This window comes from Rhinoraja longicauda, chromosome 12, assembly GCF_053455715.1.
Source record: "Rhinoraja longicauda isolate Sanriku21f chromosome 12, sRhiLon1.1, whole genome shotgun sequence".
In the NCBI taxonomy this organism is placed as follows: domain Eukaryota; kingdom Metazoa; phylum Chordata; class Chondrichthyes; order Rajiformes; family Arhynchobatidae; genus Rhinoraja; species Rhinoraja longicauda.
The window spans coordinates 26,005,405-26,022,364 of NC_135964.1; the positions used below are offsets into that span (position 1 = coordinate 26,005,405).

The 16,960-nt window shown below is 42.8% G+C and overlaps 1 protein-coding gene across 1 annotated transcript in view; it reads left to right on the top strand.

Annotated features, from left to right (window-relative positions):
- casq2 (calsequestrin 2) overlaps window positions 1-16,580 on the top strand; it is a 29,269-nt gene extending 12,689 nt beyond the window's left edge. Inside the window, exons 5-11 of the mRNA XM_078408699.1 lie at window positions 1,988-2,061; window positions 5,221-5,351; window positions 6,020-6,065; window positions 8,067-8,121; window positions 13,451-13,551; window positions 13,639-13,713; window positions 16,217-16,580. Coding sequence (XP_078264825.1) covers window positions 1,988-2,061; window positions 5,221-5,351; window positions 6,020-6,065; window positions 8,067-8,121; window positions 13,451-13,551; window positions 13,639-13,713; window positions 16,217-16,510 — 776 coding nt within the window. The 3' untranslated portion in view covers window positions 16,511-16,580. The remainder of the gene's footprint in view (window positions 1-1,987; window positions 2,062-5,220; window positions 5,352-6,019; window positions 6,066-8,066; window positions 8,122-13,450; window positions 13,552-13,638; window positions 13,714-16,216) is intronic.
- The last annotated feature ends 380 nt before the right edge of the window (window positions 16,581-16,960 follow it).

Here is a 16,960-nt window from a genome sequence, read left to right on the forward strand (position 1 = left end):
TGTGTGTGTGTGTGTGTGTGTGTGTGTGTGTGTGTGTGTGTGTGTGTGTGTGTCTATGATTTTATATATATATATATATATTCGTGTGTGTGTGTGTGTGTCTATGTGTATATGTCTATATATATGTCTATATATATGTCTCTATGTCTCTATATATGTCTATGATTATATATATATATATATATATATGAATTATTCATTGTAGGCATTGTTATTAACAGTTGCTCCTGCCATAGAGTCATGTGGTCATTAAGGCATGCAGTGTGGAAACAGGCCCTTCAGCCCAACTTGCCCCTGCCAACCAACATATCACATCTACACAAGTCCCACCTGCCTGCAATTAGCCTACATCCCACTAAACCAGTCCTATCCATATACTTGTCCAAATGTATTTTAAACGTTGTGATTGTGCCTGTTCAGCTCTGGCAGCTCTGGCAGCTTGTCCATATACCTACCAACGTTTGTGTAAAAAGGTTTCCCCTCAGGTTCCTGTTAAATCTTTTACCCCTCACCTCTGGTTCTCGATTCCCCTACTCTGGGGAAATGACTCTACATTTATCCTGGGTATTTATTCCCAAAATGCTGGAGTATTTACACTACACTACATTTATCCTATGTATTCCTCTCATCAGCGTATACACCTCTGTAAGATCACCCCTCATCCCCCTGTGCTCCAAACCTCCTGCTTTCAAACGTGTTAAGACCATAGTATTTTGGAGGCATAGAAGGAGACAGGAAGAATCATTGCATCCCCACACAGGGTCAAGTGGATAAAAAGGCTCTGAATTTTCACCACATTGTTGACTTACTTCCTATGTGAGTTCAGCAGATGTCTACTGCAAGAGCAAAACAGTAGTGAGACCTGGACACTGATCGTTTTGGCCTCCTGTGCTGGTACAGTCTTTGTCTCACCCCCAAAATATCCAGTGAAGGAGAATGGGTTCCCAATTTCAGGTCGTCTTTGCAAGAACCCAGGATCATGATCTGTGACTCTAAGAAAAATCACCCCATCCCTGTCACTTTCCACCTTTATCCCCCCCTCCCTCCCCCCCCCCCCCCAGCTTTACATTTCAATCTTCTTCTCTCCTTATCTGACACTCTTTTTGACTCCTTGTCTCTTTTTTAAACCCTTTTGCCTTTGTCCACCCATCTGCCAATCCAAACAAAAAATCACCTGTATCCACCTATCACTTGCCGAGTTTTGTCCCACCCCCACCTCTCTTTTCCAGCTCTCTGCTCCCCCCCAGCCCCACCTCCACCACTCCGTTTCTACAATCAGCATGAAGAAGGATCTCGACCCAAAGCATCGCCTGTCCATTCCTTCCACAGAAGCTGCCTGACCCGTAGAGTTACTCCTGCACATTATGTTCTGCACAGGATTCCAGCCTCTGCAGTTCCCTGTCTCTCCCCAATAAAGGTCAGCTCTTCATTAACAGAGGATTCAGACACATTTATTCTGACACACAGGCAGGTGGGACTAGTGTAGATGAGGCATGTTGGTTAGTGTGGGCAAGTTGGGCTGAAGTGCCGGTTTCCAAGTTGTATGAACTATCATCAGGCAACTGAACCATCCTATCAACAACTAGAGAACAGCCCTGAGCTACTATCTACCTCATTGGAGACTTTTGGACTATCTTTAATCGGGTTTTACTGGATTTATCTTGCACTAAACCTTATTCCCTTTATCGTGTATCTGAACACTGTGGGCAGTTCAATTGTAATCATGCAGAGTCTTTCCCCTGACTGGATAGGATGCAAAAAGAGCTTTTCACTGTACCTTGGTACACATGACAATAAACAAAACTAAACTAAACTAAACTAATGGCACTAGGAACTTCCAATTTCACCTGATTTTCCCCTCCAGGGTAATTTGGAGCCAGTGCAGACTGTCATTAGATGATGACGTCTCTTTTCACAATATTTCACATTTTCTAATCTCCATTTCCATCTTTGCATCTTCCTCTCTCTCCCGCTCTTTCTCATGCAGATTACAAAGCCTTTGAAGATGCAGCCGAACACTTCCATCCTTACATCAGGTTTTTTGCAACTTTTAATAAAGGGGTGAGTAACTAAACTTAAAAATTAAAGCAAAAACAAATTGTTGACCTGGTTGGGAATTTGTTTAAATCGGGAAAAGTCAGAAAGTAGGGGTATATAGTATGAATTCTAATCGGATTGACTGTCGCAAGGGGATATATGCTGGGGCTTCTACTATTCACTATATTTATTAATGACTTAGACATCACAATACAGAGCCATATATCCTAGTGTACCAATGAAACAGAGATGGGTGTCACAATGTATAGTTCAGACTGCAGACAAAGGCTCTTTGATAGACAAAGTGAAAGGGTAAAACAGTGGCAGATGGATTTCAACATAGTTAAGAGTGAGGTCATCCATTTTAGACCTAAAGAAACAAAAAGATCTAAGTATTCTTTTTTAAATAGTGAAAGGTTAGGAACTTTAAGATTCGGAACTTTAGGAAAGGTTAAGAACTTTAAGTGTGGAATTTTAAGGTTCGATGTGTTCAGAGCATTCAAATGTTAACCTCATAAATGTTAGCCTCTACATCAAGGAGGCTACGATACACAAAAGGGGGAATGTTTCACCACCTCTGTACAAACTAGTTTTTAAAACACTTCTGGTCTAAAATGTACACCTCCAGATTCAGAGACAGTTTCTTCCCAGCTGTTATCAGGCAACTGAACTATCCTATCAATGACTAGAGAGTGATCCTGAGCTACTATCTACCTCACTGGAGACTTTAATTGGACTTTACTGGACTTTATCTTGCACTAAACATTATTCTCTTTATCATGTATCTGTACACTGTGGACGGCTCAATTGTAAACATGTATAGTCTTCCCCTGACTGGTTTGCAAACACACTCAGTACTGTGAAAATAACCTAAACTAAACTGTACATTTCGAGGTGTTGTTCATTGTACACCAGTTTGCAACAAGCCACTGATTTGCCAGCATGTCACTATGGCTCCAAGAGAAATTATTCGTAGAGACGTAATTTAGAAGAGGCTTTGATTAATGCTTTTATGATTTAGGATCCATCCTTAACAGGGCTATTTTTTTCTGACACTTGGGTAGTTCAGGATAATGGGATGTAACTGTACAGTAAGACATTCTCTACGCTGAAAACATTAGGAAACATACTTACAAAGAAAAGATGTCAAAATTGTGGGACTCCCACCAACTTAAAGTGCTAAATGCTAACTTTAGTTTTATTTTTTATTTTTAGTTTTAGAGATACAGTGCAGAAACAGGCCCTTCAGCCCACCGGGTCCACGCCGACCAGCGATCCCCGCACATTAACACTATCCTACACACACTAGGGACAATTTTTATATTTACCAATCTAATTTACCTAAAAACATGTACGTCTTTAGAGTGTGGAAGGAAACCAAAGATCTCGGAGAAAACCCACGCAGGTCACGAGGAGAACGTACAAATTCCATACAGACAGTACCCGTAGGCGGGTTTGAACCCGAGTCGCCGGCCCTGTGCAGGCAGAGAGTAGGCGTTTAACTTGGCATCATGTTAGGTACGGATATTGCGAGCCAAAGGGCCAGTCCCTTTGCTGCAGTGTTCAATGTTCTATGTAAAGGTCATAGAGTCGTAGAGTTATACAACATAGAAACAGGCTCTTCGGCCCATGCTGACCAAGATGCCCCATTTATAATAGTCCTACCTGCCTGCGTTTGGCCAATATCCTAAACCTTTCCTAAGGTGAGCCCCACTTTAATTAGACCAGATGTCGTCAAAAAAGAATGGCAGAGAAATTGTGACTGAAAGTTTTGCAGAAAGTGTTTGTTACACATCATAGGAAGTGAACCTTTAAATACTTTAATATTGTTTAATTTAGAGATACAGCATGGAAATAGCCCCTTTGGTCCATCAAGTCCACACCAACCATTGGTCACCCGTTCACACCAATTCTATGTTATCCACTTACGCATCCACTTCCTACACATTAGAGGGCAATTTACAGAGGGCCAATGAACCAGCAAACCTTCATGGCTTGGGAATGTGGTTGGAAACCAAAGTCCAGAGGAAACCCATGCAGTCACAGGAAACACGTGCAAATTCCACACAGACAGCACCTGAGGTCAGGATCAAACCCAATTCCCTGGCGCTGTGAGGCAGCAGCTCTACCACTATGCTGCTCTTTAATGTAATTAAAAAACCCTTCTATTTTCATGTTTTTTTTCTATATACGAAATGTAATAAATACAATTTGTTGTGGTATGTAGATAACATTCAAGAGAAGAGAATGCTGTTGCAGCTTCTATCATCTATATACTAAAACTCTCATTTGTTTATTTGTTTGTTCCTGAACTACAGCCAAAATGGTACACGATAGCGCGACAATTTTAGGCCCACCTTACTCACCGTTGTCCCTTTGGTGCTAATGGAAGAAGTTTCATTGAAATCGGTGTTATATTTTAAAAGTTATTCACATTTTAAAGTTTAAATCTATCTCCTAGGGAGGAAGGGGGAAGGGAGGGAGGAGAAGGGGGGTTGGCGAGGATGGAGTGGGGGGAGGGGGAAGGGGAAGGGGAGGGGGAAGAGGGAGGGAGAGGGGATGGGGGGAGGAGAGGGTGCTGCACCAATGCAGGTTTGGGCCCAACGGGTCCACATGGTCTAGTTGTTAACTATAATTGACATTGTATCTTTTAGATTTTTCATGATTTTCCTGGGGCACATTAAACATTTGTATTGATCAAAGTGAAGAGGCGACAGTGGCGCAACAGGTAGAGCCACTTCCTTACAGCACCAGACACCCAGATTCGATCCTGATCTCAGATGCTGTCTGTGTGGAGTTTGCACATTCTCTCAACGACTGCATGGGTTTCTTCCAGGTTTTCCAGTTTCCTCTCACATCCCAAAGATGCGCAGGTTTGCAGGGAAATCTGTCTCTGGAAAAAAATGTCCTTAGTGTGTAGGGAGTGGATAAGAAAGTGGGATAACACAGAGGTAGTGTGAACGGATAATCGATGGTCGACGTGGACTCGATGTGCTGATGGGTCTGCTTCCATGCTGTATTTTTCAATCAAAAAAAGACTTTACATTGTTTCTTGTGGATTTCCTGTTTTGATGAGCTATGAATTCATGTCTAATGCAACTTACAATTTGTTATGATGAAGTTTTTGTGCAAGTTTAATCTTTTCAGTTCTTCCCATTGTTACATTGATTCCCACCTGGGTAGGTTGCAAAGAAACTTTCACTGAAGATGAATGAGGTGGATTTTTACGAGCCTTTCATGGGTGATTCAATCACTATTCCCGATAAACCCCATTCAGAGGAGGAAATTGTGGAGTTTATTCAAGAACACAAAAGGTAAAGCGAAAACACAACATGCTGGAGGAATTCAATGGGCCAGGCAACATCTGTGGAGGGAAATGGAAAGGCAACAATTCGGTTCTGGACCTTCCTCAGTCGTCAGTCAATTTCCATCCACAGATGCTGCCTGTCCCGCTGAGTTTCTCTAAAATACAAACTGCTGGAGGAACTCAGTGGGTCAGGCAGCATCTGTGGTGGAAAATGGACCAACGACATTTCGGGTTGGGACCTTTGTAGATAATTGGTAGTTGTGTTTCACAATTTTATTCATGGAATGAACTGATGATCCATTGAGTACTTACTTCTGTAAATAGTAAAGGTGGGGCGTATCAACATTCTTAGTAGGTAGCCCTGAAGAACTAGATCATCTTTAGTTGCTCCAACTGGACAATGTGTTTTCTAACTGTCTGAAAATCTTATTTATTGCAGTGGTGAGGTAGTTTATCAAGATTAAGTGAGACTCCATGACTCCAAAGGTCCAGACCGGAAACGTCAGTCTGGAGAAGGGTCCTGATCTGAAATGTCACATATCCACTTTCTCCAGAGACACTGCCTGGCCCGCTGTTACTCCAGCATTTTGTGTCTACCTTAAGAATATGTTGCCTGATCAATCTTTATTGCTGCAGCATAGTACCTGTCTTTGACACTGTGATTGTTGTTTTCAGATCAACTCTCAGGAAGTTGCGTCCGGAAGATGTGTTTGAGACGTGGGTAAGACAAATGGCATATTTCTTATCCAGCAATTGGTAAAGGTGGGAGACTGTTCAATTTACTTTTCCAGCGAGAAAGATGTGAAAACAAGAGGAATGGACACAATGTGTACTGGGGCACAAGTTGCCAGAGGTGACAAATAAGATTAAGTGAATGAAGGGCAGCACAGTAGCGCAGCGATAGAGTTGCTCCCTTACAGACTAGGGTTCAATCGTGATTACGGGTCCTGTCTGCATGTTCAGGAGTTTGCACGTTCTCCCTGTGACGCCATGGGTTTCCTTCAGGTGCTCGGGTTTCCTCCCACACTCCAAAGACATGCAGGCTTGTAGTTTAATTGGTTTCTGTAAATTGTCCCTAGTGTGTAGGATAGAGCTTGTCTACAGTGATCGCTGGATGGTGCAGACTCAGTGGGCCGAAGAGCCTATTTCCATGTTGTGTCTCTAAACTAAACTAAAATAGATGCCACAGATCGGAGGAACTGTATTTAAAATATTATAATCTTGATGGTATAGAGTCAGCAGTGACCAGTGGGGTGCCGCAAAGCTCGGTGCTGGGACCCCAGTTATTTCCAATAAATATTAACGATTTAGACGAGGGCATTAAATATAACATCTCTAAGTTTGCGGATGGCACAAAGCTGGGTGGCAGTGTGAGCTGCGAGGAGGATGCTGTGAGGTTGCAGGGTGACTTGGACAGGTTGGGTGAGTGGGCAGATGCATGGCAGATGCAGTATAATGTGGATAAATGTCACTTTGGTGGCAAGAACAGGAAGGCAGATTATTATCTGAATGGTGTCAGATCAGGAAAAGGAGAGGTGCAACAAGACCTGGGTGTGCTTGTACATTAGTCACTGAAAGTAAGCCTGCAGGTACAGCAGGCAGTGAAGAAAGCAAATGGCATGTTGGCCTTCATTGCGAGAGGATTTGAGTTTAGGAGCAAGGAGGTCCTATTGGAGTTGTACAGGGCTCTGATGAGACTGCACCTGGAGTATTGTGTGCAATTTTGGTCTCCTAAATTGAGGAAGGACATTATTATTATTGAGGGAGTGCAGCAGAGGTTCTCGGGATGGCGGGACTGACATATGATGAAAAAATGGGACGACTGGACAACTTAGAAGGATGAGGGAGGATCTTATAGAAACATATAAAATTCTTAAAGGATTGGACAGGCTAGATGCAGGAAAAGAAATCCCAATGTTGGGGGAGTCCATAGCCAGGGATCACAGTTTAAGAATAAGGGGTAGGCCATTTAGGACTGAGATAAGGAAAAACCTTTTCACCCAGAGAGTTGTGAATCTGTAGAATTCTCTGCCACAGAAGGCAGTGGAGGCCAATTCACTGGAGGAAGAGCTCTTAGGGCTAAAGAAATCAAGGGATATGGGGAAAAGCAGGAACGGTGTACTGATTTTAAATGATCAGCCATGAACATATTGAATGGCGGTGCTGGCTCGAAGGGCCAAGCGGCCTACTCCTGCACCTATTTTTTCTAGGTTTCTATGTTTATCGTCTTCTTAATACTGAATCGGTAGATCACCAGTTATTTTTTAGATCGTGAGGCTTAATTTTCTGCGTGGAATTTTGTCAAGAGTTTGTGGGTTAATGGACTGTGTAAATTGCCCCTGGCATGAATGGAGTGGATAAGAAAGTGGGATAACATATTACTAGTGTGAATGGGTGATCGATGGTTGGCGTGGACTTGGTAGGCTGAAGGGCTTGTTTCCATGCTGTATCTCTAAACTAAACTAAACTACTCCCTGCTGTCTATAAACAAACTGTGTGCTGCATTGACAAAGGTGATTCCTCAGCAAAGAGCAGAGCAACTGGGGAACGTATAAATGGAAGCAATTTTTATTTTATTGTTAAGAAATCTCTGTACAATCTTTACAATAGACAATAGGTGCAGGAGGAGGCCATTCGGCCCTTCGAGCCAGCACTGCCATTCAATGTGATCATGGCTGATCAACACAGTGTGACACTAATTTGTGATCTGTATTCTGTACAGGAGGACGACATGGATGGAATCCAAATTGTGGCTTTTGCTGAGGAAGAAGATCCTGGTAAATATATTTCATGCCAAACATAAAGTCTGGAGATGTGAAAAGACCTTTCACCACATCACATACTTTCACCTCATATCATAAAACTCGTTATTTAATCCCACATTCCCTTAGATAGACACAAAATGCTGGAGTAATTCAATGGGTCTGGTAGCATCTCTGGAGAAAAAAGATGGGTGACATTTCGGGCAGTACCCTTCTTCAATCCTGACCCAAAACGTCACCCATCCGACCATCTGCCCATCAAAAACCCGCAGGGAGAACTTACAAACTCCGTACAGACAGCTCTAAAGATGGGTAACAAATAATCTTTTTTGCATAAACAGCATAGCAACACTTGACATTGAGATATTTGTGTGCTCCAGCTCAGTGAGAGGATTGGAAACTGTTCTCATGCCTCAAGGAAAGGTAATAAATTCTGAGATTCCCTTTGCACGGTATTTTTAAAATACAAAGTATTTTGGTCTTCAGCTGACATACTCTGTCTTGACTGGACATAGCTGGGAACAGCAAATAGAAACGGGAGAGGTGGAAGTCACACACTGCTGGAGTTTTTGCAACATGATTCCTCCCAAGCTGTAAACTGCCCAGGAGATTCGGAAATACTTGGTTCAAAAATATTTGGCCCTGCACAATATTCTTTTCTTTCGGTTTGCCCAATGTTGAAGTTGGAGCTTAATGCAGAAAATTGGTATCAAGATAAAAGATAAGATAGTATTATTTGAACTGTATGGACAGCTTGTGAGGGCAGTACAGTACGCAGCAGTAGAGTTGCTGCCTTACCACACCAGAGACCAAGGTTTGATCCTGACTATGGGTGCTGGGATCTATTGTCTGTACGGAGTTTGCACATTCTCCCTGTGACCGCGTGGGTTTTCCCCATGTGCTCTGGTGTCCTCCCGCATTCCAAACACATACAGGCTGATTGCCTTTGGTAAAAATGGTAAATTTGCCGTAGTGTGTAGGATAGTGCTAGTGTATGGGGACCGCTGGTCGGCGTGGGCTCAGTTGGCCGAAGGGCCTGTTTCCACGTTGTATCTCTAAACTAAACGAAACTAAACTAAAACAAAGCTTTTCACTGTACCTCGCTACACGTGACAATAATAAGCCTAAACCTAAACCCAAAGACGTAGAAACAAGGAACTGCAGAAGCTGGTTTACAAACAAAAAGGGCACAAATGCTGGTCTTTTTAACCTCTGGCCTTTGTTCCAACCATCTGCCCATCAAAAACGTCCCTCAGCTTTGATCACCTATTACCTGCCATGCTTTGTCCTGCCCCTCCTCTCTTCATGCTTGCTCCCCCCTCCCTCCCCCACCCCCACCCCCCCCCCCCCCCCCACCCCACAATCAGTCTGAAGAAAGGTACTTATAATACGTTATAAGTATTAGGGTCTAAGTAGCTCACTCCTGCTTCTACTTCTTATGTTCTTTCTCGTGTTTAATTGTCATATTCACTGGCAATGGAACAATTATGTTCTTGCTCGCTGCAGCTTAACAAGGCCGTGACAAGCCTACATTTATAGGGATTGTAATGCTGCTGCATGTGAGAATTTCACTGTTCTGTTTTCAGTGCACATGACAATTAAACATTCTTGACTCTTGACTCTTGAAAGCAATACCACGCAGATGAAATATATAATAGTCAATAAATTAATAACCATATTAATAGATTAATTGTGCAAAAATCAAAGTCCATAGTACAATCAAAGATACAGTCCATAGAAGATTATAGTTATTTTACTTTACTTGAGAGATACAGGCACTTCAGCCCACCATGTCCGTGCCAACCATTGATCATCCCTTCCCATTAGTTCAATATTATCCCACTTTCTCATCCACTCCCCACACACTAAGGGGCAATTTACAGAGGGCCAATTAACCTACAAACCCGCACGTCTTTGGGATGTGGGAGGAGACCAGAGCATGTGGTCAAAGGGTGAATGTGCAAACTCCACACAGACAGCATCCAAGGTTGGGATTGAACCCAGGTCTCTTGCGCCGTAATGCAATGGTTCTACCACTCCATTGTGGAATGAATTTCCATGGACCAAGGAGGGTCCCGACCTGAAACATTGCCTGTCCATTCCCTCCACAGATGCTGTCTGACCCACTGAGCTCTTCCAGCACTTTGGGTTTTGCTCAAGATTTCAGCATCTGCAGTTCCTTATGTCTCCATGAACTGTTCAATAGACAATAGACAATAGGTGCAGGAGGAGGCCATTTGGCCCATCGAGCCAGCACCACCATTTAATGTGATCATGGCTGATCATTCTCAATCAGTACCCCGTTCCTGCCTTCTCCCCATATCCCTTGACTCCACTATCCTTGAGCTCCATCTAGCTCTCTCTTGAATGCATTCAGAGAATTGGCCTCCACTGCCTTCTGAGGCAGAGAATTCCACAGATTTACAACTCTCTGAGTGAAAACATTTTTCCTCATCTCCGTTCTAAATGGCCTACCCCTTATTCTTAAACTGTGGCCCCTGATTCTGGACTCCCCCAACATTGGGAACATGTTTCCTGCCTCTAATGTGTACAACACCTTAATAATCTTATATGTTTCGATAAGATCCCTTCTCATCCTTCTAAATTCCAGTGTATACAAGCTGAGTCGCTCCAGTCTTCAACATATGATAGTCCCGCCATTCCGGGAATTAACCTAGTAAACCTACGCTGCACGCCCTCAATTGCAAGAATATCCGTCCTCAAATTTGGAGACCAAAACTGCACACAGTACTCCAGGTGCGGTCTCACTAGGGCCCTATACAACTGCAGAAGGACCTCTTTGCTCCTATACTCAACTCCTCTTGTTATGAAGGACAACATTCCATTGTCTTTCTTCACTGCCTGCTGTACCTACATGCTTCCTTTCAGTGACTGATGCACTAGGACACCCGGATCTCGTTGTACGTCCCCTTTTCCTAACTTGACAGATAATAATCTGCCTTCCTATTCTTACCACCAAAGTGGATAACCTCACACTTATTCAAATTAAACTGCATCTGCCATGCATCCGCCCACAACCTGTCCAAGTCACCCTGCAACCTCATAGCATCTTCCTCACGGTTCACACTACCACCCAGCTTTGTATCGTCTGCAAATTTGCTAATGGTACTTTTAATCCCTTCATCCAAGTCATTAATGCATATTGTAAATAGCTACGTTTCCAACACCGAGCCTTGCGGTACCCCACTAGTCACTGCCTGCCATTCTGAAAGGGACCCATTTATCCCCACTCTTTGCTTTCTGTCTGTCAACCAATTTTCTATCCATGTCAGTACCCTACCTCCAATACCATGTGCTCTAATTTTGTCCACTAATCTCCTATGTGGGACCTTGTCGAAGGCTTTCTGAAAGTCGACGTACACCACATCCACCGGCTCTCCTCTGTCAATTTTCCTAGTTACATCCTCAAAAAATTCTAGAAAATTAGTCAAGCATGATTTCCCCTTCATAAATCCATGCTGACTCGGAACGATCCTGTTAGTGCTATCCAAATGCTCCGCAATTTCGTCTTTTATATTTGTATCCAGCATCTTCCCCACCACTGATGTCAGACTAACTGGTCTATAATATCCCGTTTTCTCTCTCCCTCCTTTCTTAAAAAGTGGGATAACATTAGCTACCCTCCAATCCACAGGAACTGATCCTGAATCTATTGAACATTGGCAAATGATCACCAATGCGTCCACAATTTCTAGAGCCACCTCCTTAAGTACCCTGGGATGCAGTCCATCAGGCACTGGGGATTTATCAGCCTTCAGTCCCATCAGTCTACCCAACACCATTTCCTGCCTAATGTGGATTTCCTTCAGTTCCTCCGTCACCCTTGGATCTCTGGCCACTAGAACATCTGGGAGATTGCTTGTATCTTCCTTAGTGAAGACAGATCCAAAGTACCGGTTCAACTCGTCTGCCGTTTCCATGTTCCCCATAATAAATTCCCCTGCTTCTGTCTTCAAGGGACCCACATTTGCCTTGACTATTTTTTTACTCTTCACATACCTAAAAAAACTTTTACTATCCTCCTTTATATTATTGGCTTGCTTACCCTCGTACCTCATCTTTTCTCCCCGTATTGCCTTTTTAGTTATCTTCTGTTGCTCTTTAAGAGTCCCAATCCTCTGGCTTCCCACTCTTCTTTGCTATGTTGTACTTCTTCTCTTTTATTTTTTTGCTGTCCTTGACTTCCCTTGTCAGCCACGGGTGCCTCTTACTCCCCTTAGAATCTTTCCTCCTCTTTGAGATAAATTGATCCTGCAACTTCTTCGTTATTCCCCGGAATACCTGCCATTGCTGTTCCACCGTCTTCCCTGCTAGGGCCTCCTTCCAGTCAATTCTGGCCAGCTCCTGCCTCATGCCTCGATAATTACCTTTGCTATACTGTAATAATGACACTTCCGATTTTCCCTTCTCCCTCTCAATTTGTAGAGTAAAACTTATCATATTGTGATCACTGCATCCTAATGGCTCTTTTACCTCAAGTCCCCTTATCAGATCAGATTCATTACACAACACTAAGTCCAGAATTGCCTTCTCCCTGGTAGGCTCCAGTACAAGCTGTTCTAAGAATCCATCTCGGAGGCATTCCACAAACTCTCTTTCCTGGGGTCCATTATCAACCTGATTTTCCCAGTCTACCTGCATGTTGAAATCTCCCATAACCACCGTAGCATTACATTTGCGACATGCCAATTTTAGCTCTTGATTCAACTTGCACCCTATGTCGAGGTTACTGTTTGGGGGCCTGTAGATAACTCCCATTATGGTCTTTTTACCCTTACAATTCCTCATTTCTATCCATACTGATTCTACATCTCCTGATTATATGTCACTCCTTGCAAGGGAGTGAATATCATTCCTTACCAACAGAGCGACCCCACCCCCTCTGCCCATCTGTCTGTCTTTTCTAGACGTTGTGTACCCCTGAATATTCAGTTCCCAGCCCTGGTCCTCTTGCAGCCATGTCTCAGTGATTCCCACAACATCATACTTGCCAATGTTTAACTGAGCCTCAAGCTCATCCACTTTATTTTTTATACTTCGCGCATTTAAATACAACACTTTAACCGGTATTCACCTCCCCTCTCACACCGGTCACAATTGGCCCTGACCTTACTCTCTTATCCCCTCTAGAACTTCCCTTCCCATTTATTCGAGAGTCCTTTGCAATTTCTCCTGTATTCGCTTCCCCTTTAACTCCATCTTCATATTCCCAATTTGTCAACCCCTCCCCCCCACTACTTAGTTTAAAGCCACACAAGTTCGCTTGATTAAGAAACTGTGGTTTCATCCATGAGAATAATTGGGAAGTTTTATTGTTTCGCAGACGGCTATGAATTTCTGACAATCTTAAAAGAAGTAGCAAGAGAAAACACAAACAATCCGGACCTGAGCATTGTGTGGATCGACCCAGATAACTTCCCTCTGGTGAGTAGAAATGTCACGCAGCAATCAATACTAAATGCACTACAGGTGGCTCTGTGGCAGTAATTTGATCTTTTATGATTATTTCAGTTGTTTACTTACTGGGAGAAAACTTTCAAGATTGATCTCCACAGACCGCAGATTGGAGTGGTGAATGTCACCGATGTAAGTAGCGTCATCAAAGTCTAACCTTATGCTTCCAATAATGTTGTCATCACAGGTATGTTTTGCCATGATCTGTGGGATTAGGTTTAGGTTTATTATTCTAACGAGGTACAGTGAAAGGTTTTGTTTTGCATGCTATCCAAACAGATCAGATATACCGTACATAGATACAATCAAGTCAAACTCAATCAAGTCAAACTACAACAGGTAGAGGAAGGGAGATGATACAGAGTGCAGAATATAGTTCTCATCACGGATGCAAGGCAGGTATATGCATTTATGCATTATGTATTTATGCGTATACGCATTTATGCCTGGGCCTGATTGTGATTTTGTACATGAACATCACTATGCATGATTATCATTAGAAATTCACTTATGGATTACATACATCTAACATAGAACAGTACATCACAGGAAAAGGCCTTTTGGCCCACAATGTCTGCTGAACATGATGCCAAGATCAATTCTTCTCTGCCTCCACATAATCCGTATCCCTCCATTCCTCGCAAAACTATCTACCTATCAAAAAGTCCCTGAAATGCCACTATGGCATCACTGTACATGAGTCTCCATTTGATTATGTGTCTTTTTCAATTCTTTCATCCATGTAGACTTACTGTGTGCAGTTCTGGTCGCCCAGCTATAGGAAGGATGTTATTAAGTTGAAAAATTGCAGAAGAGATTCACCAGGGTATTACCTGGGCTTGCGGGCTTGAGTTATAAGGAGAGGTTGGATAGGCTGGGACATTTTTCTTTGGAGCACAGGGGGTTGAGGGGTGACCTTATTGAGGCGTATATGATCATGAGGAGCATGGATAATATGAACGCACACAGTTTTTTCACGGGATAAAGGATGCTAAAATCAGAGGACATAGGCTTAAGTGGGAGGGGAGAGATTTAAGAGGAATCTCAGGGGTATGGAATGGAAGGGTTTAGAGGGATATGGATCAAATGCAGGCAAATGGAACGAGCTGAGAAAGCCACTTGATCGGCAGACGAGGTGGGACGAATGGCCTGTTTCTGTGCTGTATAGCTTTGTGACTCCATGACTTATAGATGTAATAGCTTCAGTGTGCAAGGAAGTATATGTGCTAATTTATAGCTTTCGGTGAATCTTCTATTCATTACCGGCACGATGGCACAGCGATAGAGTTGCTGCCTTACAGTGCCAGAGATCCGGGTTTGATCCTGACTATGGGTAATGTCTGTACGGAGTTTGTATGTTCTCCCCGTGACCTGCATGGGTTTTCTCCAGGTCCTCTGGTTTCCTTCCACACTCCGAAGAAGAACAGGTTTGTCGATTAATTGGCTTGGTAAAATTGTAAATTGACCCTGTGAGGATAGCTGGTCGGCGTGGACTTGGTGGGCTGAAGGGTCTGTTTCCGCGCTGTATCTCTAAACTAAACTAAACTAATATCTGAGCAAAAGAGAAGAGTTTTGAATTTGCTTTCAGGACATTATGTAGGGAAGGCACCATTGATATTCAACTTTGAATAGGAATAGACAGATCTATCATATTAATCATCTTCCTAAACAGATAATAAAATCAAAAAATTAATACCAAACAGCCAGCTAATCCATTGTGTCTGCTCAAGCTATCAGAAGGAGCTATAAATGTTACATTAAATCTTCTCTGTTTACCTGGTGTATTTATTCATGAGCTAACTTAATGTACCATTTAATGTAACATTTGCAGAACTACTTATGGTTGGCTTTATAATGGAGTGTATTTTTCAGAACGAATGTATCTAGAATGAGATGCCAGAGGAGGTAGTTGAGGCGGGCACAGTAACAGCATTTAGAGACTTTAGAGATACGCCATGGAAACAGGCCCTTCTGCCAACGCCGACAATTGATCACCCTGTACACTAGCTCTATTCTAGAAACCAAGGACAATTTATAATTTGCAGAAGCCAATAAACTGGTAAAGCTGCACGTCTTTGGCATGTGGGAGGAAACCGGAGCACCCGGAGAAAACCCAAGTACAAACTCCGTACAGACAGCACCCGTAGTCAGGATCGAACCCGGGTCTCTGGCGCTGTAAGGCATCAACTCTACCTCTGCGCCATGGTGCCGCCCCTTTGCTTTGCACAAGTACATGAATAGAAAAGGCTTAGAGGGATATGGGTCAACTGCGGGCTGGTAATATTAGTGTAGATGGGGCATCTTGGTCGGCGTGAGCCATCCACAGTGGACAGATAGATACATGATAAAGGGAATAATGTGAAGAACGTTTTTGCAAGATAAAGTCCAGTAAAGTCCGATCAAAGATAGTCCAAGGGTCTACAATAAGGTAGATGGTAGCTCAGGACTGCTCTCTAGTTGTTGGTAGGAGTGGATGAAAAAGTGGTATGACATAGAACTAGTGTGATTGATGGTCAGTGTGGACCCAATGGGTCTGTTTCCGTGCTTCAGTACGCTATGGTATTTGTGACTCACCTGATCTATCCACTATTAGTTGTCCATTAACACGGTGACATTAATGTTTTGCTGCCTAAAGGCCGATAGTGTCTGGATGGACATTAAAGATGATGATGACCTACCATCAGCTGAGGAACTGGAAGAATGGCTTCTTGATGTTCTCTCAGGAAAGGTTAATACGGAAGATGATGATGATGATGATGATGATGATGATGATGATGATGATGATGATGATGATGATGATGATGATGATGATGATGACGATGATGATGATGACGACGATGATGACGATGACGATGATGACGATGATGATGAAGATAATGACGATGATGATGATGATGAAGATGATGACGATGACGAAGATGATGACTAATCATTGATCTGTAATCTTCATTTATCAACAATGTGAACAAAATAATTCTACATGTTTAGAGGTATTTTAAAACAGATATAATTGTAATTTGAGACAAATACTTGAAATGAATTCAAATTCTCCTAACGATCAAAGTAAAAGCTCAGATTTTAAAATGAAAGACAGCTGATTTATAAATCTTACTCTGTTTATTATTTTTTTTAATCAAAGTCTCATCATTTTCCTGTGATCATAACAAGCTTGAATTTACACTGCTCTTCTCAACACCTAAGATCAACTGGACACATTTTACAGCTGATTAAATGTGATTGAAATGTTGAGAGAGAAACACAAGATGCAAACACAAGGTGCAGGAGGAACTCGGTGGGTCAGGCAGCATCTGTGGAGGGAATGGATCGGCAACATTTTAGGTTGAAGAAGGACCAGACTGAAGAAGGGTCTCCAACCAAA